This window comes from Indicator indicator, chromosome 7 (assembly GCF_027791375.1).
Source record: "Indicator indicator isolate 239-I01 chromosome 7, UM_Iind_1.1, whole genome shotgun sequence".
In the NCBI taxonomy this organism is placed as follows: Eukaryota; Metazoa; Chordata; class Aves; order Piciformes; family Indicatoridae; genus Indicator; species Indicator indicator.
The window spans coordinates 23369151-23392465 of NC_072016.1; the positions used below are offsets into that span (position 1 = coordinate 23369151).

General features: G+C 40.6%; 1 protein-coding gene across 1 annotated transcript; it reads right to left on the minus strand.

Moving 5' to 3' along the window:
- Positions 1 to 7432: 7432 nt before the first annotated feature.
- TMEM254 (transmembrane protein 254) lies at positions 7433 to 12465 on the minus strand. Its single transcript, XM_054382699.1, has 4 exons — positions 12358 to 12465; positions 10612 to 10715; positions 9418 to 9477; positions 7433 to 7553 (listed from the first exon to the last, which is right to left on the minus strand). Exons 1-4 carry the CDS (start codon positions 12463 to 12465, stop codon positions 7433 to 7435), a joined length of 393 nt encoding a protein of 130 aa, XP_054238674.1.
- Between the last annotated feature and the right edge of the window lie 10850 nt (positions 12466 to 23315).

Below are 23315 nucleotides of genomic sequence, written 5' to 3' on the forward strand. Positions count from 1 at the left end.
AATGTTGAAAATTCACTGATTTGGAATGTTTTTTTGAAGCACATGTTGGTTTAAACATGGAACAAAAAAGTGGTGGTGCCCCAGTGGCTGGTTTCTTTCCCTTCTCACCATCTAGAACAATGGGCACAGGGCTTGGTCTCCAGAACATGTCCTGTAAATCACAGCCTGTCAGACATAACACCTTTCTTTGTGGTCAGAAGATTTTTAAGAAATCTGTGTAAAAATATGTGATGACAGACTACATATTGCATAGGTGCTACCTCCATTGAAACAAGCAATGAAGCACGTCATCAAAGAGTAGATTTGGGGATGTAAGACCACTCTAAACGAGGGTCTAAGTATCCTCTCACCTCTTTTTGCAAAATTCTTTGGGAAATTTTGAGAATCTCTCAGGTGAGAAGAAAATGACTATAACCAATATTCTCAGTAGTGGTCAACAGCTTCTGCTGTGTGACTCCTTGGTTTACCATTCTGCATTATCCTGGACTTGTTTTTTAAGAAGCTCAGAGCATTAACAACTTTCCTAATGAGAGCAAACTGCATTTAGCAAGCCTTCACAAAACTGAGGTAAGAGAGGTAGCAGGCAGAACATAAATCGTAAATTACACTTCAGTGCTAAACACTTTACCTGTGAATATGATGATAACAGAGTTATCTTGCCTCTGTGCAAGTCCATTGGCTTTAAAGCTAAGATAAAATACTTCCAAGGGATGGGGAGAGGGGGGAGGGAAGGGGGGAAATCAAAATTAAACAGTTAAATAACTGTATGTAATTGGAAACAATACTGAGATAGCTGTGCTGCTAACCTTTTTGCTTTATGAAATATAATGGGACTATGGCACTTTAAAGATCTAATAATGTGGTTTTAAATGTTTCATATAAAGGAGTATTTTTATATAGTGTTCTTATGTACCTTCAAAAAAAAAAACCAAACCCAAACCTTTGGAAAAAAAGCCTTCCAAACCTATGTAAAAATTGTTAAATCAGAAAAAAATTAAAATATAAGCATTGTATTCATTTGAAAAAAATAATTAAAAGTATGCTATGTCACCTCAGCAATGCAAGAATTGTCATTCTCTCGTACAGTACTGACAGCAGACTTGCATGTCTTGCATTTAAAATTTCTGAGTTCTCTTTTTCCCCCCATTCTCTGCCATCGACATTGACATGAAATCCACGTCCATGCCATTCATGCATGGGGAGCTCTGGGCTGCCAGGGAGGTGAGCACAGCTGGGCAGGACTACTGCCCTGTGGAGTGGGCTGGGACACTGCCAGGCTGCTCAGCAGCATGGCTGGGTAAGCATCTCTCCTTACTGGCTTGGAGACTCTGCTTCATGTACTGGGCCTTGTTTGTACCTGGCTGTGTGCCTGGGCAATGTATTGGTGCAGAGGTATCCTGTGCTGGACTTGTTTGGGTGAATGAAGTCCGTGGTATCTAGTGGATGGAATCTCTCAGACTACTCATGACAAATATTGTGAACTTTGGTAAACCAGTTCCTCAATTTCAAGGTGCAGCAAACTCTACCAGCTAAAATACATGTTTGTATCTCCTGTGGAAGAGGGTGCTTTGACCCAGGCAACTCTGCTAGAGTTAAGATGCATAGCTCTGGGAGCAATCTTGTGAACACAAGGTTTGTCAGAGACACAAAAATTTTTTCCAAGGACTGGTGTAAAGAACATCTATCTTTAATTGGAAAAAAGTCTCTTCCCAGTGATGCCTTAATTTCTTCAGCTGATCCCTGTTAGCTCTGCCAGCTCATCTCCCCATGCAGGTGGTGTGTCCTCACAAGTAGCACCTTGCCATCTAGCCTGCTACTGGCAGATTTAGAAACATGTGTTCGTCCTTCCCATGCCAAAACGCAGTGAGTGCATTTGACATGCCTTATCAAACTTTCGCCAGATCCAGACCTAGGCATGGGGTTTAATGATCAGAAAACAAAACTGCAAGACTCTGGGGTTGGACTGTAATACCTGCCAGTCATTTATTTGATGGGCTTCATTCTTCTATCACCTTCTTTGCTGTTTGTTTAACTCTAAGCTGTCTGCTACATAGAAGATATTGAAGTTTTCAGACCTTTTTTCTGTTAAGGATTTTTGCTTTCATGTGCTCCCAACTTTGTACTGCATCCCAGTAGAAGGGGAATCTTGCTGAATGTAATGCTCTCCTAAGCCAATGAACTTCCCATTGTTGAAAACCATGTTATTTAGTTGGTTGTTTGTTTGTCTATAGATACAGCAAAAAAAAAAAATAGTGGTTGGAAAACACTCTAGTAAATATGAGAGCTTTGAAGTAATGGTCCATAAACTCACAAAACCTGTTGCTCTGAAGAAAGGAAGAGCTGGGCAAGTCCTTAAGGGGCAGGGGCAGATCAACCACACATGAGTGCATCCACAGAAAGGATATGAAGGGCTTGCCTTGTCCTTTGGAGGAAAGGCTGTGTTGGTGGTGTCTGAAATCTCTTCTAAAGGTAGGTACTCTTACTTGATACTTCTGGGATTAGTGGAAAATTATGGTGTTTGTTGCAATGTGTTTTTATAAGAAGTCTAGAGTATTTTTAGAAGGACATTTTAGCTTGTATGGTTTATAAAGTTGGTAAATTAGTTTCCCTGCCTATTTCCTTGAAGGTCACCTAAGAGATTTTGCTTTGAGAGAGTGGTCTTGAAGGACACTGAGAAATGATACGGCAGTATTCTTTATGCCTCTCTTTCCTCCTCACCCTTTCTCCTTCCCAGTTTTGTGTGTGCCTTGTAGTTATGCAGAGGCTTTGTAAATTCTAGTAGAGCACGTGGAGTGTGCTCTCCTCTGAAGAGCAACAGCAAAGGGACTCTTGAGGGGGTTTTGTTTCTTTTGTTTTCAAGGAACCATGACAATTTCTTGAGCTGCTTTTGTAGGCCTTGCATACAGGCAACAGTCTGAATAAACATGTTGCTGACAAGATAAACTGAATGCATAGGCTGTTGGCCGTATGCCAGAAGTTTTCATTAAGTCATTAAAAAAAACCCTCCAGAAAAGTGTCTTTGAGTGTGTAGATCACCTGCTGGGGGATAAACATATACAAGCTTGTAATTAAGTGAAGCAAGTCTGACGGCCTTGTTAATGAGGGCATACAGGCAATAGTACTGTTATGAAAAAGCGTGAATTGAGGGGGCCCAGCCCTTATTCAAACAGAAATGTATAATTCTGATTCTCTCATTCAAGGAAACATTTACTTTTTTTTTTTTCTTGGCAAATGTCATTTGCCAAGAAGCCTTAGAAATGTGAGCTAAAAGTTGCTTTCTGTCACAGATTTCTCTAAAATCTGTGTATCTGTGGAAGGTCTGCCATATTTGGTCTCCCCACCCCTGAGATCATGCCAGTCTGCCCACAAGCAGCAGAGTATAGGACTTTTAAGACTTTGCTTAGGGTGGTTGAGACTTGCTGCAGATTCTTAGGCAATGGTCAATGAAGCCATTCTCCCATCTTTAACAGGGCTCAGGAGACCAGATGCCTAGCCCTAGAGAAAATTATATGTCCTTAATGAACCAACACTTGAGTACTTCCAGAGGCTGGCTCAGTTGACTCCAATTGTGTTTTGGAAAATGTAGGTCAGCAGAGAGACAAGGCAAGACACCATACTGTGATTCTGAGAGAAGTTTTTCACTGCACCCTTGCAAAAATGAGCTACAGCACTTAAGGCTTTAGAAACAGTTCTTGGAAACAGATGGGATATATCTCATCGTCTCTTCAGGCTCAGCAGTTTCTGAGCTGATGCTGCATTTCCTGACCCAGCTTCATGTCAGCAGAGGTTGATTTGCACAGTGATTTGTCAAACATGCTGATCTGGATTACCTACCTTTCTTTAAGAATTACATTGCACTTATTTCATATATTCCACATTTTGTAATTTAAAGGTGAAAATGGATCTGGGTAGTTTCTTTGTGTTTTCTCCTCTAACAAAGTTACCAAGTAATTACAGCATAAAAGCACTGTTGTAAGAAATGTGGTTATTTGTGACTTCCATGAAATAATTTCTTTTGATCACCAATGCAGATCAAATAAACAATATGTCTGATTTTTTTTTTGTGTGTATATATATATATGCACGCCTAGAAAAAACACGCACTGTTGTTTTAAATTTTCTTGGCATCTACTTTATACTGTTAGCAGAAAGCAAGCACAGTTTTGCACAAGGGCTTTCATAGCAAGGGTGTTTTTCTTGTTTTCAATTTGAGATGGATGGCTAAACTATTTCTCTTTAGTATTGTCAACAGCCTAGTTGGCAGAAACATCCATGCTTAAAAACCTTTCTTAGTGTCAGTTTAGCTTTCTTGGTGATTTATTTTCTTATTTAGTGTTGTTGTTCAACAGTAAAAGCCCTTCTGGCAGGCTGGGTGGGACGGGTGTTGATGGAGATGGTTCAACACAGTCTAGCCTTTGAGCTGCTGTAAGAACTTCCATTGCTCTCCCCTTCTGTTGTGGAAAGGATATTTTGATGGCAGTGGAAAGAACTGTTCTGTGTGATTAGGAGTAATCCTTTATTGTTGCTATTAGCATAGCCTGGAAAAATAGTTATCCCTGGTGTGACCAGTGCTGTTTCCAATGAGCCTGTTACTAGCTGTAACTGTCTCTTTATGGGCTTAGTAAATTGCTGACCTGGATTTGCGCTTCAAGAACAGGCTTTTTTGTAACTTAAGTTTGCAAAGTACTGTGGTATGTTTATCCTGATGTGAGCTGAGGCACACTATAAGCAAATATTCAGCAATCATATCTCAGTATTATTTTGAATCTTGTATTTCTAGAGATTTCTTTCTTTACATCAAGGCTGTTTTGCATGCTAGTCAGCATCACCGATCTCCTTAGAGCTGGGGATCTCCTGGGCTTCAAGAACATTAGAAAGCAAGCAGAGGCTGAGAGTAAACTTTTTTTTTTTTAAGAGCTGGAAAAAACAAGGGCAGGGAAGAGAAAATGTTTGAAGGTCGGTGAGTGCAATGTACTTGCATTTGTAAAAAAAAAAGAAATTATAAGGAATTGCCAACCAACTCCAAACAGTAACTGAGATCTGTCAAGCTAAAAACCAAACCAAACAAACCCAAACCACCCACCCAAAATAAAAACAAACAAGCAAACAAAACCCCCCACCAAACAGAGAGGCTTAAAAAAAAACTGCTGCTGTCTGGCTACAACTTGTTCTAACCTGAGAATAATTTTTACCTCACTCATTATTCAACTTTTTTGGGGGTTGTTTTTTTCTTTTTTGCTCTCTTCCTTGGGCTGCACTGAGCAGGCTTTTTGTATTGCTTCTCTAAAAGGAAGCCCTTCTAATTGAGTCTAATGATAAGCAGTTAACTTCTCAGAGCTGTGATTAATCTATAGCTACTCCAGAGCCCTGGTGAAAAGGCTGTGGAAGCTGTGAAGGTGAGCATCCCAAGTGCTTGGTGGGCAGACAGGAGATGGAAGAGGAAGCTTGCATAGTAGTTCTGATCTTATTTACTGACAAAAGCAAAAAGTTGGAAATAACAGACAAAAACTACCATTAATAAGTCCTTTACCACATTTCCTAAGTCTGTAATTAGCCTTGGCACTACTACTACACCTTTTTCTCTGTACAGGAATGCTATCATGAAAATGTTAAATTGAAGGTATTCCTTTTATCCCTTCACACTTTTAATTTAATGCTCATTAAGACCAACCAGAATTCATTCTGAAACAGGGAGTTGTGTTTTCACATCATGGAGAATTTTTTTTTTTTTAATTTGGTGTTTGGTTGGTTTTGGGGTGGGTTTTTTTGTGTGGGGGTGGTTTTTGTTTGGTGGGGTTTTTTTCGGGGTTTTTTTTTTTTTTGAGTTTTGGTGGAGACAAGTCGTATCAATACCTTGCCCTTGCCAGAAATGCAAGACTTTGCAGGACTTACTTTGGAAAGTATATAGCTAGGTGATCCCATAATTTCCAATGTGAACACTGATATTGGTGTAAAGATGATGATATGTATTTTCTATAGACATTTATTTCCAGGATAAATTAAACAGAAAAGCAACTTCTTCACTTTTAAAAAATCTTTATTCCAGGGTCACAGACTAAGATTAAAAGATTACAGTGAAACATAACCTGGGATTTTGACCATCCTGTTGGCTTTTTAGCTACTAATCATGAGTTTCTACTTCTCCACAAAATGTTACCAGTTTGACACTTAAAAATAACCATTCAGCTCTCCATGCTTTTAGTACCCACTGAAAAGCAAACTTCATGCACCTGTACTTGAGTAAGACTTCTCCATCAGAAGTGTTACAGTCTGTAGATATTGCACAAGGCATAAGTTTGTTACTGTCTCCTAGAGCTCTGTCAGAGGAAGAACAACCTTTTCTTGTCCTTTATTTCAGAGCAGTAGCACCACAGGTGTCATTGTAAAACTTTCCCCGCACCATAATTAGTATTTTAAATAGTTATGACTTTTGAAAGTGCTAAAACAAGACTGGCTAAATTCTTGTTCAAATATTCAAAAGTGAAAGACAGAATGATAAAAGGCTCACTACATGTAAAGAAGGACTCTGAAGGGTGCTTAAGATGGTCTCTCAACCACAAAATTCACTGGGAAACAGTGGTGTATGTTTAGTCCCTACACCTAATGTTATTCACGAAATCTGAAGTTTTCAGCTAGGTTTTGGAATGCTAATTGTTTTTTATTTTATTTCTTGGATAATAAATTATTTTTTTGAAAAAGCTGCCCTTGTAGCTACCGGATTGCTACTTCATGTTATACTAACTCAAAGACTGAAATCTTCATTCAAAAGATGAGGTCATGCTGCATGAAATTTAAGGCACATGTATCAAACCAAGTTTAAGTGCTTTGTGTATCCAAGCTCATCACTGCACCTCAACCTGAACTGAGAGTTGGTGTTTTTAATGTGCCTGCAGCAATACAGTGGTCTGTCCCTTCAGCAAGAAGTTGACAATACAAAGTACAAAGACCAGGCTCTAACAACACAAAAGACAATAAAACTTACTGTAGAGAAAATGTATCTAAACTTATATCTTGTCACAAAGCAGGTGCAAGTTACCATGTGGCTGTAAATAACTCCTTGTTGTAGAAGAACACTCTTGCACACCAATGGTAACTTATCAACCACTACTACCAGATGTCAGGGACTAGTCAATGTCAATCAGGGTAGGTAAGCTATGTCAAAAACTGCAGAGGAGCAACTTTTGGCTTCTTTGAAAACAAATGGGATTAAACTCAGTCAAGACTGAAGGGTTGAATTTCTGCTGAACTATCCACAGGGCCCTGTGAATTATAATCACCTTGTTTAATAAGAGGAGAGTTACCTGCCTAGAAGGGCACTGCATCATGTAGCAGGAATGTAATTTGGCTAATTACAGCATCCAGACATGTAAGTGAGGATATTTTCTGAAAAATGAGGATGAAGAATGTGACAAGTGACTTCCTTCATTGTCTTCTAGTAGTGCTTCTTGGCTGAAGGTTTGTAAGATACCAGCAGACCAAAAGAAGCATACCCAAATAAAAGTGTCTGAATGAACCATTGAAATTGAATTGCTGGGTCAGTGATTCCTTTAGATCTGAAACAGTAACAAAAGTAACAAAAAATGTGTTAAAACACTTACAGTCTTTAAGGCTATACACTGACACTTACAAAGTAACATTGGATATTTCTACCTATGCTTGATACATCAGACTTCATTAGAACATTTGAATTTAGCATCATCAACTTCTGTCTACTGAGACTTATTTGCTGTGCTAACTAAACATACCAGTTCTTGTGATTTTAGTAGATTTTAAGCTATCTACAAAACAAAAGGCTCTTTCAGAGATTTCTTGGATGCAATTTCCTCAATAATATATAAATTACAATCTCAGCCTACACTGTTTGAAATTACTTACCCTACAAGTTTATGTACAAAGAACCAAGAAGTTAGAGTAGCTTAATACTAACCTTAATATACAAATCTGTATATAACTTTTTGTTGATTACAGTTACTACATGTAGGCTGTATGCTAGCAGGACAAAGAGGCCTCACAGTTACTGTATGACGCAGGATGGAGAAGCACTGTTACCTGAATTTGTGACTAGAAAAATACAGGCACAAATGGGCTCAAGACACCTGACTTATGAAACGGAGACCTTCCTATGTCAGTTAGCTTTAACTTAATATACAAAAAAATCATGTACGCTACAGAAAATGTCCCTTTTTTCTCCACCTCATTATTGTTGAGAAATAACACTGAATTTTCAGATAAAAGAATTAGCATAAACATGATAGCAAAAATCAATGGATTTCACTTCTCCAGTAAATAACTGTCAAACATTAACTGTGTTCCAACTTCTTAGTTTACAAGGGAGCTCCCTCTGCTGAACTTTGCTTTCAGCCTCCACATGTACAAAATGCTTGTACACCAAGTGTGGATAACCTACAGAAGTGTGCCTGAAGAGATGACAGTGACAGACAAGCAATTTATGCTCTTTCTTATGGGCTTTAACACTACTCTAAAAGTTAATTAATTATCTTGGTTACAATACACCTGTTTAGTACATTCATTGTTAATCAAATTCCCTCCTGCTTAAAAAACACTTTAAGCCTATATACCTATCTGCAGAACCAGAATTAAAGTTCTAACTTTAAAACTACATAATTTAAAACTGCAGCCTGGTAAAAAATTTATTACTAACTCCCATTCTGAAGGCAGAAAATGTTCATCCATATTCTATTATCTCAAGAACCACCTTTAATAGCTTTCCATGGAACAAAATCCCTTTGCCTCCAAGGGATGTTACTTGAGAAGCCTGTGATAGACAACTCTGAACTGTTACTTACTACCCAGAAAATTCAAATGAATACAAAGATGATGTGTTTGGACAGCATACCTTTCCAAACAATTTATTATCCTAACATATGACTTAGTTGGCTTTACTTTTATAGTCTGATTAGTTGAAGTGCTTTATCCCACAAACCTGCAAATACAAGTAGATCTTAAATAGTCCCAAATGGAAGCGCCCAGTTGTATTCTCACAACAGAGATGCAACCATTTAAGCAGGTAATTGGCAGTCTCAAATTTCTGATGAGGTAAGATCTGATGAAGTAGTAACACTTGAAGTTGTCAGGTGATTTCTACACTATCTATTGTTCCTTCTGTTTTCTGAAGTGCGATGCTACCCAGTGATCAGTGAGTTCAGAGGCAGGTAGACAAGCTCAGGCAAATCTTGCTGATGCCAGTTCTGCAAGTTGGTCACTATACAAGTGACCACTTGTAGAATTTGCAGTAGCCTCTTGTGGAGGATAGCAAGCTCTAACTGTTGTAAAAATTTTATCAGTGTCCTCTGAACTAAAATTGCTGCTAAGCACCACCAAAATCAGCCTGTCTATAGCTCTTGTATCAGAAATCTTTCAGAGTGTCTGTTGGGGTGAGGGGAGGGAGGAACTTACTGGCATAACTTAACACCGTAGAAGGCTTCTACTACGTGAATCAACCAGGACACCCAGAACCTGATAAAAAGAAAACATGTTTTATTCGTTGAAAATTAGGAGAAGACTGTTGTATCCAAGACACATCATGCAGAGTGTAAAGCTGGAAGCACAGAAGTGACATATCACTTCAACATACACAATGAGGTGTGCTTCTTATCTTAGAAAAAAAAAACCTTGTGTAGTCTTAAAAGACTGAGAAAGTTTGAGGAATTGTAACTCATGCAGTATGCCTGGACCTGCCATTCCAAGTATTCACTGCACATTTCCAAAAATTTCAGCACTTAAATAAAGCCAAAGGTTGAGTAAAAGCAGTACAAGTTAATCTTAGTTAAGCATACAAAATCTATCCTTTTGCTAACACAAGTATTTTTAGTGCTCCTAACGAGTTACTGAAGTTTTTATAGGTTTAGTTCCATGAAGAAAATCCCTGTGTGTATAAATTCAGACTATATGATATGGCTTGATTAGTCAAACTTGGTCTACAGATTTTCATATACAGGCTTTTTTTAAAAAACAAGTCACACAGGATATTCAGTTTGGTTCCATTCAATACCACGCTAAAGCAAAAGATGCTCTGAATGAAGACAAAGCAAAGATGCATAGTAAAACAAACAAGAAAATCTTGCTGTCTTCCTTTCCTTACAGGACATCAGTAAACGAGAGGTCTGCTTACAGGGAAGAGTTTTGCATCTCTATGGTTCATTAAAATAAAAAAAAAAAGTTTTGGAATGCAGGAAGTCTTAGCACTATGTACTTTCTTCAGCAGGTTATTTTTCAAATGAACACAATCAGGATAAGTTAGCAGCAGCACAGAAAGCCTTCCTTAACTCTTTAAACTGTTCACTACTAGGAGGTCTTACAGCTGGACTAATAACTGTCTCTGGATATAGTACCTGAATTTCTTTTCTCCCTGTTACAACACAGACACCAAATTCTAAGTTGAATTTTAAAACTGTCACACCAGTCTTAGCTTATCTAGTCTTCTATATAACTATTACCTCACACCCTCAGCTTTAATGAGCTTGAAAGGAGAGCTCTTTAAATGTAATTAACAACTGGGTTACAGGAAAGCTTGTTATCACAGACTAAGCACAAGATTCAAAGAGAGGCAACAGGATTCATACAAAATAATTATAGTCAGATGTAACTTACCCATAGCATACCCATTTGTGGTGATTTTCCACTAAATAATTAAGGAAGGTACCAAATATTCCCAAATAACTATAAGGTATAGTTGAAGGCCAAAGCGTTACCCACTTGGAAAAAAAAAAAAAAAAAGTTAAGTTACTTCATAGTAGAATTACTATCAATTTAACTTTCAAATTAACTTCCCCCTCCACCCCACCAAGTCTGCTGAACATGGTTTAGTGCTCATCTATTCATAGTATTTCAATCCATTAACCTTGCCTAAGACACATACTCTTCAACAAGGCTGCTAGCCTTCTAAAGCACACTTAAGAAGATTCAAGCCTATGACATTTCCTTTCCTTGACATACAAGATACCTAGGTGGCAAGCTTAAAGTTGCTGCCTACCAAGACTGTGTCTGTACATTAAGTGGCATTTAAGTTGTAAGCTCATTACCTATTAGACAGAGTAGCTGCCAAAAATATATCATCTATGTCCTGAAGAAGCTCATCTGATGCAACTAACCTGAAGAATTCAAGCAATGACTAGATTGAGGATGAATAAATACTTATCTATTAGTAGGGAACGTTCCTTTAAAATGTCACATTTTGTTCTATTTTGAACAGGGCACAGAAGATAATCGAACACAAAACCCAAGACCAAAGCTGCATGAAGCATTCAGGGACCTTTCCTGTCACTGAGTTGTCTGCAGTGCTTATCACCATCTACCTTTTTTAACAAGCTGTGGAGGAAAAGCTTTGGAGTCCCCTGGGTAAACGCTAACCTTGGCCAAAGCTCACTTTTATTTCTCTCTCCTCTGGTATCAGTGCTGCAGTTTCTAACTACATGTAAATTTGGCTATGCCAAGGAGGTGGCAAAATAATGGATTTAAACAGGGAATCTACTTAAAGCTCATTCTGTTTCTTGAAGTAGTCCAAAAGCTGTTTTGTGAGCTGTTTGGCCTGCCCTGACCACCAGGGTTTTTTTCAGTAGCGGCTCTATCTGTAGAAAACCCATGCATAAGAAGAAAAACCACATCACTTGAAAAATTAATAGATGACCTTCATAAGCTTGTCTGGTATAGAAAAACTGTCATTAATCTCTCCAGTAATCCAACCTATTTTAGCTGAAGTCCATTTTAAGAAAGATAGCAGTGACTGAACCAGTCTGTTTTCCAACACTTGTCCAACAACACTCTACCAGTTAATATAGTCTCTAGCTAAAGCTGTCACTTGTAAAAGCATCTTGTTGAGGACATAACCAATGGCTGTCGTAGAGCAAATTTCAACTTTGTGACTGTTGAAGACACGTTCACAGGGTACCAGCAAAGTGAACGCACACAAGCTGCAGCACTTGGGTGGGTGTAAGCACACCTAGGGATGCTGTGCATATCCAGTGCCACAGCCTCGCTTCACTTTGGAATCCAATTCAAGTATTTTATTTTCATCTCTGACCTTCTCAGGTCCCTCACAAGCTAACCTAGCCAAAGTAGCATTTCCAGTTTCCTTTTTTGGGGTATTTTTTTTCCTTTTTTTTTTCCCGGGTGTATGTCAGAAAGTGGTGTTTCCACAGACGCTGATAATATAAAGGAAGCCAGTTCCACAAACCCTGCACCTTCCTGGCTACCTGCCAGCCCACTGAGGACGGTCGCCGCTGTGGTAGCAGCCAACCTACGAAGGTGCCCATCCGGTGCGTGAGTTTTGTAGCTCCAGGGAGCCCCTGCAGGCCTCCACCCAGGGCCCGCGGGTACCCCCACCCTACTGTTCCTTACGCCGAGAACGATCATGCCGAAGGTGATGGCAATCATCCAGATGAGTCGGGAGCGCTGGAAGTGGCAGCTGCCATCGCGGGGTCGCTCCGCGCCCGTCACCGCCGTCATCTCGCCGAGACCGCCACCGACCGCCGCTCTGTGCGCCGGGAGCCGCCGCCGGTCCTAAGGCTGCAGCGCGCGGGGGGGCGGGGCAGGGGCGGAGCCGCCCTGCCAGTGACGGACCGGCGGGACCATGACGCGCGGGGGGGATGTTCTGTCTACAGCTAGGCGGTGCCGTCCGCCTGCGTGGGGCCTGCGGCGAGTTGGGGCGCGCTGTGCTATGGCCGGCTGTGCCCTGCCAGGGTGTCCAGCGCTGCGCCGTGCCGTTGGCCCCGGCCGGGCTGCTGCCGCAGGTGACGCGGATGAGCCTTCCAGGGCCGGTGTGGACCTGCCCCCGGCGCAGGGCGGGGCAGAATTGGCTTTTGGAGCGAACGTAGCCAGCTATCGGGTTGTGTGCAAAGTCTCCTTCAGCTGCCGGTGGCGTCACCTGCCATGAGCGGGTGACCTCGTGACCGAGGCGGCAGCAAGGAGCGAACCGTGTCCGCCCGCGCACTGTGACGGTGGGGTGTCCCCGGGTTCGGCGGCCACGTTCAGGGCCGGTAGCGTCCCGTCGCGTCCTTCAGTGGGTTCACTTGCGGCCGGCGCGGCCTGGCTGCCAGCTCTTTTAAAGAGGTGTGGTGGGGGTCTGCGGGCAGGAAGCCAGCCAGCCCTGGGGCCGCCCTGCCCTGGGAGCAAGAGAACAGCAGTTCACGAAACGCAGCACTTGTGGTGAGCTTTTCATCTCGACTCTTTACAAATGAGCTACAGCACTCCGCTTGAGGGATGGAGAAAAGGCAGAAAATGTAGGAAACCAAACAATTACAGCGGATGTAGAGTGCCCAGGGCTCCGCGCATGTCCAGGCAGGCACTGACATCCTCCATTGAGCACTCCTCTCCGTGCACCTTTCTAGGCCACCCCTTGTTTCTCAACTCGGAGGTGAACAGTGCCGTAGTTAAGCTACGAATGCCCTCTTGTGGCACAAATGGTGAAGTCAGAACGAGAGGGAAAATGAGGTTGAAAGGCGTCTTCCAACGGGTGCCCCTGGCACCCGGTAGGGGCAGAGGAGTATTCGGGACAGACGTGCACTGTAGCACTGGCGCAGCCCACCTGTGGATTAGAAATAGCAGCAGTTCTCTCTAGGTCCCTTTCAATAAAAAATATTCTATGGTTTCTATGACTAAGCAATTCAGTCCTGTTATTTAAAATACTTTCCTTTTGAAACCTACTGATTTAAAGCGTATTAAATACAGAATTTTCTACTCTATGCCCTTTTGGGATAGACTCGGACTCGGTCCACAGATAGAAATGTTGGAGGGAGGGTCTCATGCTTTCGTTTGAGCTTTGCCACCTGTTTGCTTGACAGTGACTTTGACAGCATAGAAGATAGGGTGAGGAATGTTGACCCTGCTGTCCTCCTTGCCTGGAGGCTAAATACGCTGCTCTTTTGACTATGTGGTAATGACCAGCCTGTAAAGCTCTTGTCTTCGACAACTAATGCAGCAAGTCCTGTCATTTTCCCAGCATGAGCACTATGTTGCAGAAAAGAGTCGCTGTAGAAGGGGATTAACTTTGCAAGTGTTTGGATTAGTTTTGTTCTTTCCTAAGACAGTTCTGTTTCCCTGTTTCTATATTTCATTCCCAGCTATTCTTGCCCACAGCACTGTGCTTATTTTGATGAGAAGCTCTGTGGAGATTATAGGACAGTTTGGTAAGAAATTCACACAGCGGTAAAAGCTGTTTCTGCGAGGCCATCTGTGAAGCTGGCTACGTGGATTGCCACCTGCATGATAAAGTCGCCTGGGTTGCTTTCCTAATACAAGGGAAAAGTTTGTGTGGCGCCATCTCCAATGTCTTGGTATGTGGCAGAAATGTCTAAAATTCTGCATGTTTTTGTAGTCCATTACTTAATTTCTTTCACTTCAGAACATGCTACACAACTTGTTTCTGCCTGCCTGTAAATCCATGTCCAAAGGTTGTACTGAGATCCTGATACGGCCCGAGCTTTGTGGCAGAAGTACCTGGGACTGCCCCACACAACAAGCTCTGCCCACACACCGAGAACTTCTAAGGGCACAATAAAGCAATTATATTAGAAAGGAAACAAAAAGCAAGACTTGTGAAAAGGATGGATATGCTGCTCCGCGGAGGTGACTGGAGAGGGCAGTCAAGTACACAGGAAAGAAATGAGCTGTCAACCGGTCGCTGCTGTGGCAGAAAGGTGTTGGCAGAAGGATGTTGCAATCTTGAACATGGGGTGTGTAACCAGCACCTGGGGACAGAGACTCAAACCCTTCCCCTTCTGACCCTTGGGGGATCCACACATCTCAGCTGCTTGTGCATCTCCGTGGACATTTGCTTTGTTAGACTAGCTTTAGTGGCCAAAAGCAGCCATGTGAGTTCAGAGATGATATGTGGATGATGTATTGTCTTTTCAGCCACACTCCCGTGAAGACTTACCCACACCACGTCCTTTTGGGCAAAGACAGGGAAGCTGACTTACCTTTCTTTCTGTCTCACCAGCAGTAGTTGATTTATGTTTAAATAATTTGCATTTAAATGATATGCGTTAAGTGGTATTCTTCCTGTGCCAGGTAGACATTGATCACAAAGAGAGGCCTGTCTTCAGGCCTGGCTGTGACAGCAGTCCTGATTTGCTGCCAGTGTTGTTGATGCAGGTAGCTCTGCCAGCCCCAGGCATCTCAGCAGCCTTGAACTTTAAAGATGAACAGTTAATGAAGACAAGTCCCTGTTCAGACTTTTTGTGGGGGTGGCTTTCAGCAGTTCCTTTTCTAACCCAGGGCACTGTTATGACCTGGCTTTTTAGAAAAGCTTTTCTCTTGACCAAGTGATGAGTCTTTTGAGTATTTAAGAAGCTGAAAAGAGTTTTACAGGTTTTGTAATATAAAGTCAGAAGTCCCATAGCATTATCTAGTCTGGCCAGCACTATCCTTTAAATTTTACCATGTTTCTCCGAATTGAACTCAGTAACTTGCACTAACTTAAAGCATACTTTCAAAAGTTATTTTATCTTATTTTGAGGACATCCAAAGACAGAGAATCCACTGCTTCCAAAGATTAATCTTTCTTATGTTTCTTGGTGTTGTACCTATCAATTAATTTTGAGTGAGTAATTTTCCAGAGTCTAACTGAAAAGCTTGCTCTATCATGTATTGCAAAATGTTTGCAAACATGCCTTCATATTTTGCACCAATGTTAGCTACCTTTGAGGCTTCAACATTGGGAATGTTATTTATCCATGAATTGCATTTATTGACAAGTATAATCTAGATTAGAAACTACAAATTCCAAACAGTGTTTTGTGAATTATTGAAAAATGCAAAATCTATTTACTTTGCCAAGTTCACAGAAAATAAAACTATTTCTGCATGCTTTTACCATGCATGCAATTTCTATTTTTTTTTCTTCCCTTTTTGTTTTTCCTCCCCCCCTCCTTCTTTCTTTTCTCTTAGTTGGTGCCACAAAGTGACTGAATTAAGATCTGTCATGCTGTTGTGAGCCGGCCGTTCTAAATAGCGTACTACACACTAAAATATCACCAGTGCTGAGTGCAGACAGCCAGCTCAGGCAGCTCTGGCCATGCTTAGTAGAAGACAGATTTAGATGTAGTGTGGAACATGTATCTCTGTTGTGACAAGATTAACACAGCTTCATGTTCTTTCTCAGGTGTTTCCTATGCCACAGAACACAGAGAATACTGGTAGGTAGCAAACAGCACAGCTGCCATCACGATGACAAGCTCTTTAAGCACTGGAAGATGAGCTAATCTAGTTTTACCCTGCTTCAGGCTGCTCCACTTTTTAGTAGTCAAGGCTACATAAATGTGAAGCGTAATCTTAAAAACAAGTCAGAGAAAAGAAATATTTCCTCATGATTGCCTACAAACATTTTTTCTTTCACTTGCATCACTTGGTTTAGATTCCAGATTAGGTTGGTAATTAAAGGCGTAGCTACTTTTTAAGAATCTGACCAAAGAAGACATTTGTTATGAAGTCAACAGGTAAGGTTACTAGCTATACAGTAACATGAAAATACAATGTATGATCCTCTTCGACATTTCAAAGACAACTATGTCTGTTTATTTTTTTTTCCACTGCAGTTGTATTTGTAGGGTTGTGACATCTCCATAATGACTGGATATGAAAACTGAAATGGTTCTGCTGAAATCAATAAAATGGACCTGTGTATTTTTCTTGTTTAATCCCTGTGACATAACTGGCCCATTTCACACACTATTTAGATCAATACATCACTCTCAGATTTTCAGATTCTGAGGTTTCTGTTGTACTTAGTCATGGAGAAAACTTGCTCCCCCCTCAGTTCAGAAACATTTGCTATCTCTAACTTAGAGATATTGACTATCTCACTTTCATGGGGAAGTACAATGGGTATTTGCCAGGTAGTCTGCCTCTTTTGTTTGGTGTTCTTGGTAGATGCCAGAGACTAGATAGAGACACGTTAGTTCTGTCCTTTAGAATTCTTTTTTTAAAAAAGGGGGAGAGTGGGAGGGTTAGTCTAATTCAGTATGAGTCATCTTACTGGAGTCGGTGAGGTGGCTTGTGTAAACAGCAACTTTCTGTATAAATAAGAGGGGATTTGGCTTCTTCTAGGAAGTTATTTGGAAATGAACTTCAGCTAGTTTTAAACTAGATTTTAAGCTGGTATAAATAAAAATGAGATGTATCCAGTGAAAGTCACCTAAGGAGATGGAATTATCAATAAAACTTTTAAATCAGGGTTAAATGACAAAATGCTGTAATGAAACTATTGCAAGTAATGTCTGATTCCTAATGTAACTAATTCATGTGACTGTTTCTCTGTTGTTTATAAATGGGGAATTAAAAAATATTTCATTTTAATCTTCTAGGATTTGAGAAGGTAAGAGAAAGTGCAATCTTTAAAAATATTTCATATTGCAATTTGACTAGCATTACAGTTTTGAGGTTAATGGTTAAGATTTTCAGCAGATTCTCACACTTACAAAAAATATAAAGAGTAATGAGAAGCACATAAGAAGAAGCAATGGAGTGTAGTGATCCTGCTTGTTGTAACGAATACCCTTGGCGACTTGGAAGTAAATAAACCTTTGCATGTATCTCTGCTATATCTTCTTCATAGGTAAATGGATTCCTTGGATGTTTGATAAAGCAAATTCCCTGCTATCACATTTTTAACACTATTGGGAGCATAATTCAAGTCTTGGAAATGATCAGTTATAAGGGTCCCAGCCAAATATTTGTTCTTTGCAAAGTTTAAGGACTAATACCTATGAGCTGTAAAAGTATGACTTTCTTGTTAATTTTACTACAAATTCAGCTTGTGCATTTTAAAGATGAATTTATGTTCTATATACTCATCTTAACGGTACCACTGTGGGGGTTTTTTGTTATTAAAAAGGAACAGAAAGGTGAAATGTGCTTCAGCCAATATTTCATTAATAAGCCCCTCTAAATAGAAAGCCAAAGCTCACCAGTTTGAAGCCCAGGAACAGCTGTGCATTTTACAGTTCTATATATGTTTTTACTGATGTCAGCTAGAAGTCAACAACTTTAATCCTACTAAAAATATTTTGTCAACATTTTTGGTGGCTTGCTTTTATTGTGTGAGGTAATGTTAAAAAATGAAAGAGTAACACTGACTTGAAATCTCATGTTAATAATGGTTGGATTTATGCTTCAAGTATTTGGTGGGATTTTTTGAAAGTAGATGTATACTACAGGTATTTTACAGGATTTTTTTTAATGGTTTTGGGCAAAAAAAATATTTAACATCACTTATGGATGCTATTTAATAGTACTAAATATACCTTGTAAGGATAAATTACATGTCACCAGCCAGCCTTGTTCATATTGATCATGCTAGAAAAACCTGTGTAGTTTATTCAAAACTGTGTTACACACAGATAAGGGGTTGTGACCCTGCACACCAGCAACTTGCAGCACTATAGACTGAGTAATTAAATCAGGCTGAAGGAATAGGTCTGCAGCGAACCATCAGAATCTTGATGTTGCCTTCTGTCCCTTAAGCACTTGATGACAGCACATGTGTAATTTAATACATAGTATTTGGTATGTGATGTCACTTCATGTTTATCTCAGAATTTCTTAACTCTTGGATTCTGCTTCCCGTTTTCAAAGATGATGCCTTGTTCTTGTTGTCAAGTTCTTCACACGCATCACAGTAAACACAGGAGTGCAGTGTTGGGGAAAAAAAAGAAAGGTTTACAATTAGTTCAGTGTTGCTGAGGGTCTATTTGGACCAGCTAATCATGCTTCTCAGCTTATGAACAAGTCGTGTCAACTAACACAGCTTTCTAGTTCTTATTTTTTCCCTACATGTCTGGAATAGGAATGTTCTAATGGGGATGCTAACAGTAGTACAAAAAAAAGACAGCATTGATCTAGCAAAGAAATGGGGTCACTAGCAGATGAATGAGATGGCTGGGAAGCACATTTCATTACAACCACATGGGTGGAGATGTCATTTGGGACATGAGAAGGAGTAGGACTGACAAGGGAGGTTAGAGCAATATTCTTGAACAGGGAGGAGAAGACTCCAGACAACTTGTCTCCAGCCCCAGCAGACTACCCTTAAGGCCAAATTCACTCATCTTTAGGTGACTAGTTATCGTAATCATGTTTGGCAAACTATGATGTTGTGATTTTGTTGTATTTCTCTAATATCGGGTGGGTGTGTTTGTATTCTGACAGCAAAAGAAAAAGATACAGTCGCTGTCCTAAAATATCTGTGGTTCGGAGGCCTGATCCTTTCAGGTGCTAAGAGTCCACAAGTGTTTCTGGAGCCACCAGTCATAGAGCATCTGCCAGTTACACAAACAGCATGGGTAAGGATGACAGAGACATTTTTACAAAGGAAAGGAGACAAGGAAGGAGACAGCAGGGAGTATGAGGGAAAGAATTACCATAATGTGGTGCAGACTCTGAACCTCACTGGACTGGGTACAAAATCCTGCTACATTTAAATGAAACTGTATCTGTCCAAATGATGTTCAAGCAAAACGAAAGCTTGGGAGACTGAACTGCACTCAGTAATCCACTGGACATCTTGGATGGATGTCGCAATTTTTCGACATTTCTTGAGTCAGGATTTTAGTAAACATATTTGCTACTACATGGGTTCCTGTGCAGCTTTTCTACTTGGTGTTACAAGGGCTCACGAACACTGATTATCTGTGTAAGGCTTCTTAAAAGTAGAAAACCTACTCCAGTGCATTCCTGAGCTGGTTCAACCCCTGCTTTGCTGATTCACCCATCCCAGAGGACATTCTAAATCTTTACAGGCTCTGGCTCAGCCTGTCCGAACTTTAGAGCAGTGTTCTGTGTGACTGTGTGAGGGAGATCTGACCTACAGAAGACGGATTTCTCTCCACCAGAGCAGAAGACTTTGTACTGCATTAGAGTGGCAGCACTAATCGCTACCTACTGTGCTGTTCTGCATCTACCTCCCACAGTAACTGCCCACAAGAAAAATGAACGGTGTTGTACACCACTGGGCTACCTTTAATAAAAGACGCACAGTTTGCAAATACTTTGGTTTCAGTTTTACCTGCATCATATTTCCTTTAAAATCTGAGGCAGTCTTCTCTTTGAAAGGAATAACAATTTCTTTCAAGATTGTCACAGGACCCAAAACCTCACCAGCACACAGCATAATGACAGTACAAGTAAGTATCTATTTTCAGGTTCAGAAAATAGATTACTGTTACAACTCAGAAGTGGAGTTCAATATCTTTGTAAGAATGCAACATCAGTGATAATCAAAAAAAGCAAATGTTAAGAACTATCGGAAAAGCAATGCAGAATAAACACAATAATCATAATATGTAAATCACCATGATCCTTCTACATCTTAAATTCTGAGAGTCATTCTAGTCTTTCTATCTCATGAAGGATACAGTAGAAACAGAGAAGGGTAACGTGGATGATCAAAGACATGGAACAATTACCTTAGGGCAAGTAATCATGAGTACAATAGGATTCTTCAGTCTAGAAAAGAGGTGGCTGAAGGAGGAAAGCATTGGGGCTTGATGAAAAAATGGGCAGTGTGAACCACTGGAACCAGGAAAGGTCATTTCACAATCTTGTGTGGGTGACAGTGAGTATGAAATGATGCTAGCAGGCAACACATTAAGAACACATAACAGAGAAGTATTATTTCATATAACATATGGCTAAGTCCTATCCAGAAGATGCTTTCAAACTACAATCATCATAATTATTAAGTAATGTGGCTGACTGGGCTTGTTACAGATACCTACCTTGCCTAAACAGTTGTCCATTTTTGGCTGTTGCAGAAGAGTTAAATATCAGGCTAGACAGACATTTGGTCTTAGCAAGTTTGACCCTTTTTTACAGTTACTCTAGATTTCACAGTAATTGCAGTCAGTGACATGAATTATTTTGAGGGCTAAATATAAGAAAAACAAGTGTGAGGTTATTCAGAAGTTATGTGAAAATGGCCTAATGCTTTTTCACCTTGAAATCTATAGATTTTAATGGCAACTGAGTCATGTCGCAAAAGTGATTCATGTTTTCAGCAGTATTGCCTTCCTCTACCTTCAAGTGTTAGAAATAACATTCACTTTAGGTAGGAAAAAAGGCTAAAACAATGCTTCAGCATAATAAACATGTTCGCTGTAAGGAAAAGCTCAGTGGTGCGGTAGACAGCTCTCTCAACAACCATTTCTGAAGTGGGGAATGAGCACTCTTAGAAAGCAAAGGTTATCATAAGTTCTGCTCTTTTTTTTTTTTTTTTTTTTTTTGGCTCAAGGTGCAAAATGTGTCTCTATTCTGCTTGCCCTGACACAGCATGCAGGAAGTCTGGGCACTGAATTACTTTCAAAACAAGACAGGCTGCTGCTCCTTTCCCTGAACAGCAGGTGAGAGCACAACCATCGCTTAGCAGCTCATGCTGTTTGGAGGGCTGCTAGGTACATCTGGCTGTGACACAGTACTGTGCATAGGGAGAAATCTTTGTGAAATAGAATGCATGTCATTTTGCTGAATTCTGTAGTTCTGCATTTGAACATGGAAACCTCTTTGCAATTCTCCAAGGTTGTTTTGTAGTATTTCTATTTCAGTGATGTAAGAGCTGCCCTTTACTGCCTAGCCCATAATTAAAGCAGTGTTGACTGGTAAGTAATGGGCTGCAAAAGGTGTACCAAAAGATAATTAAAGATGCAGTCCCGATAAGCAGAGCATGAGCATCCTTTTTATGAGGTGTTAATGCCTGAAGACCAACTAGTGAAACTGATCTTGCCTCCTTCAGGATGAAAGTTCTGTTTAAACATCAATAGCTTTGTACTGCCCCAGAAAATGTTTGATGTAAGGGATTTCTAAAAGGCTGTGCTTGTCCTGACTCCCCAGGCAGGCGCCTGGTTATGGAGCCCATGCTGCACTGGGTAATTTGGCATCGCATTCAGGCTAGCATGATTCTGGGGTCATCCTTGCAACTCTGCACATTCTGGCTACTCCGGAGGGAGATGGGAGAGGAGCTCGTAATGCCCTGATCTGGACTAGAATAGATGCAGACCTTTTTTTTGAGAGCCATTTTAAAGAGCACTGTCCTTGTCTAACAACTGTATTCTTTCCTATAAATGTCCTTTATATACATACCTGTAATTTTTGTTGCATATTTATCATATCCCACCAGTGATTTGGATTCCTCTGCTTTCAGTATTCCTGCTTCTTTCCCCACACTCCTCCCATTCCCCTTATTTGTGAAATGAGTAAAACGTACAAGGGAAGGAATACTCTTTTCCCGATACAGTTTAGAGAGAGAGTTGCTCACAAACAGTTGTTTTGATTATGACTGATATGTAACAGCACAATGATGCCAGGGGAACGTGGGCAGCAAGGTCTGGTCAGAGTTGTTGCCTGGATTACTGTATGGTCAAATTGTAGCTGTAGCAGGAATTCGTTCTTACATTAGGTCAAGTTCATACATCTCAGCAGAAGGGGGTGAAGAAGGGTGGCAAAGATTGCCATCTTCTTTCCTGGAATTTCACTTAAAAACAAAACTTGCAATCTATCAATTAGCATTGCAAAGAAAATCTCTGAAAATTAAGGGTGTAAAGAGGCTGCCTGGCAGAGTGCCTGAAACAGTAACTCCGGGAACTGTGAATTGCCCTCCATAGCCAGAGGATATTAACAAAAGCCTGGTCTATTTGACCTAGCTAGTAGTGATGGACAGGCACTATCAGCAAGTGGTGCAAGTTGGTGCAAGCCTCTGCTGACTCCTCTTTATCTCTTCTGCAGTGGCTGTGGCCATTAGGTGTATATGTGTTTGCTGGGACAGGGTGGTTTCCTTGTCTTTTTGAGATCAGTACTGCAGGCTGCCTACAAGGCCAGGGTTATAGTTACTCCTATGAGATGATGCTTTGTGACATGAAAACAGGAAATTCAGAAAGAATGACAGCATTTGTTCTAGCCTTGCCTGTGGCCCAGCTGAATGAGTAAGCTGTCCTACAAACACGCTTGGTATTCTTGGTCCAGTTTATTATGCGCTCCACAGACAGTTGTACTGGAACTGCAGAGAGGTGGAAAGATCATGTGCAATTCCATACTTTCATGTGGCATTTTAAATCGGGGTTCCCCAACTCTCTGTTACTCTCTGCTCCTGTGCCTCCCCACCCATGCTGGTGCTTGACCTAAGATTGCCAAAAACTAACTTGGAAAAAAAAAAGTTATCTTGTATTTTTTGTTTTGTTTTGTTTTAAGAAGTAGTCCTGTGATTTGGCTCATTTGCTATTCAAGTGTGCACTGAAGGTGGTGTGTGAAAGTCTGTGTGTGAAGGCATATGGGGGCTTAAAGGCAAGTAGAATTCCACCCAGGAATTTAGA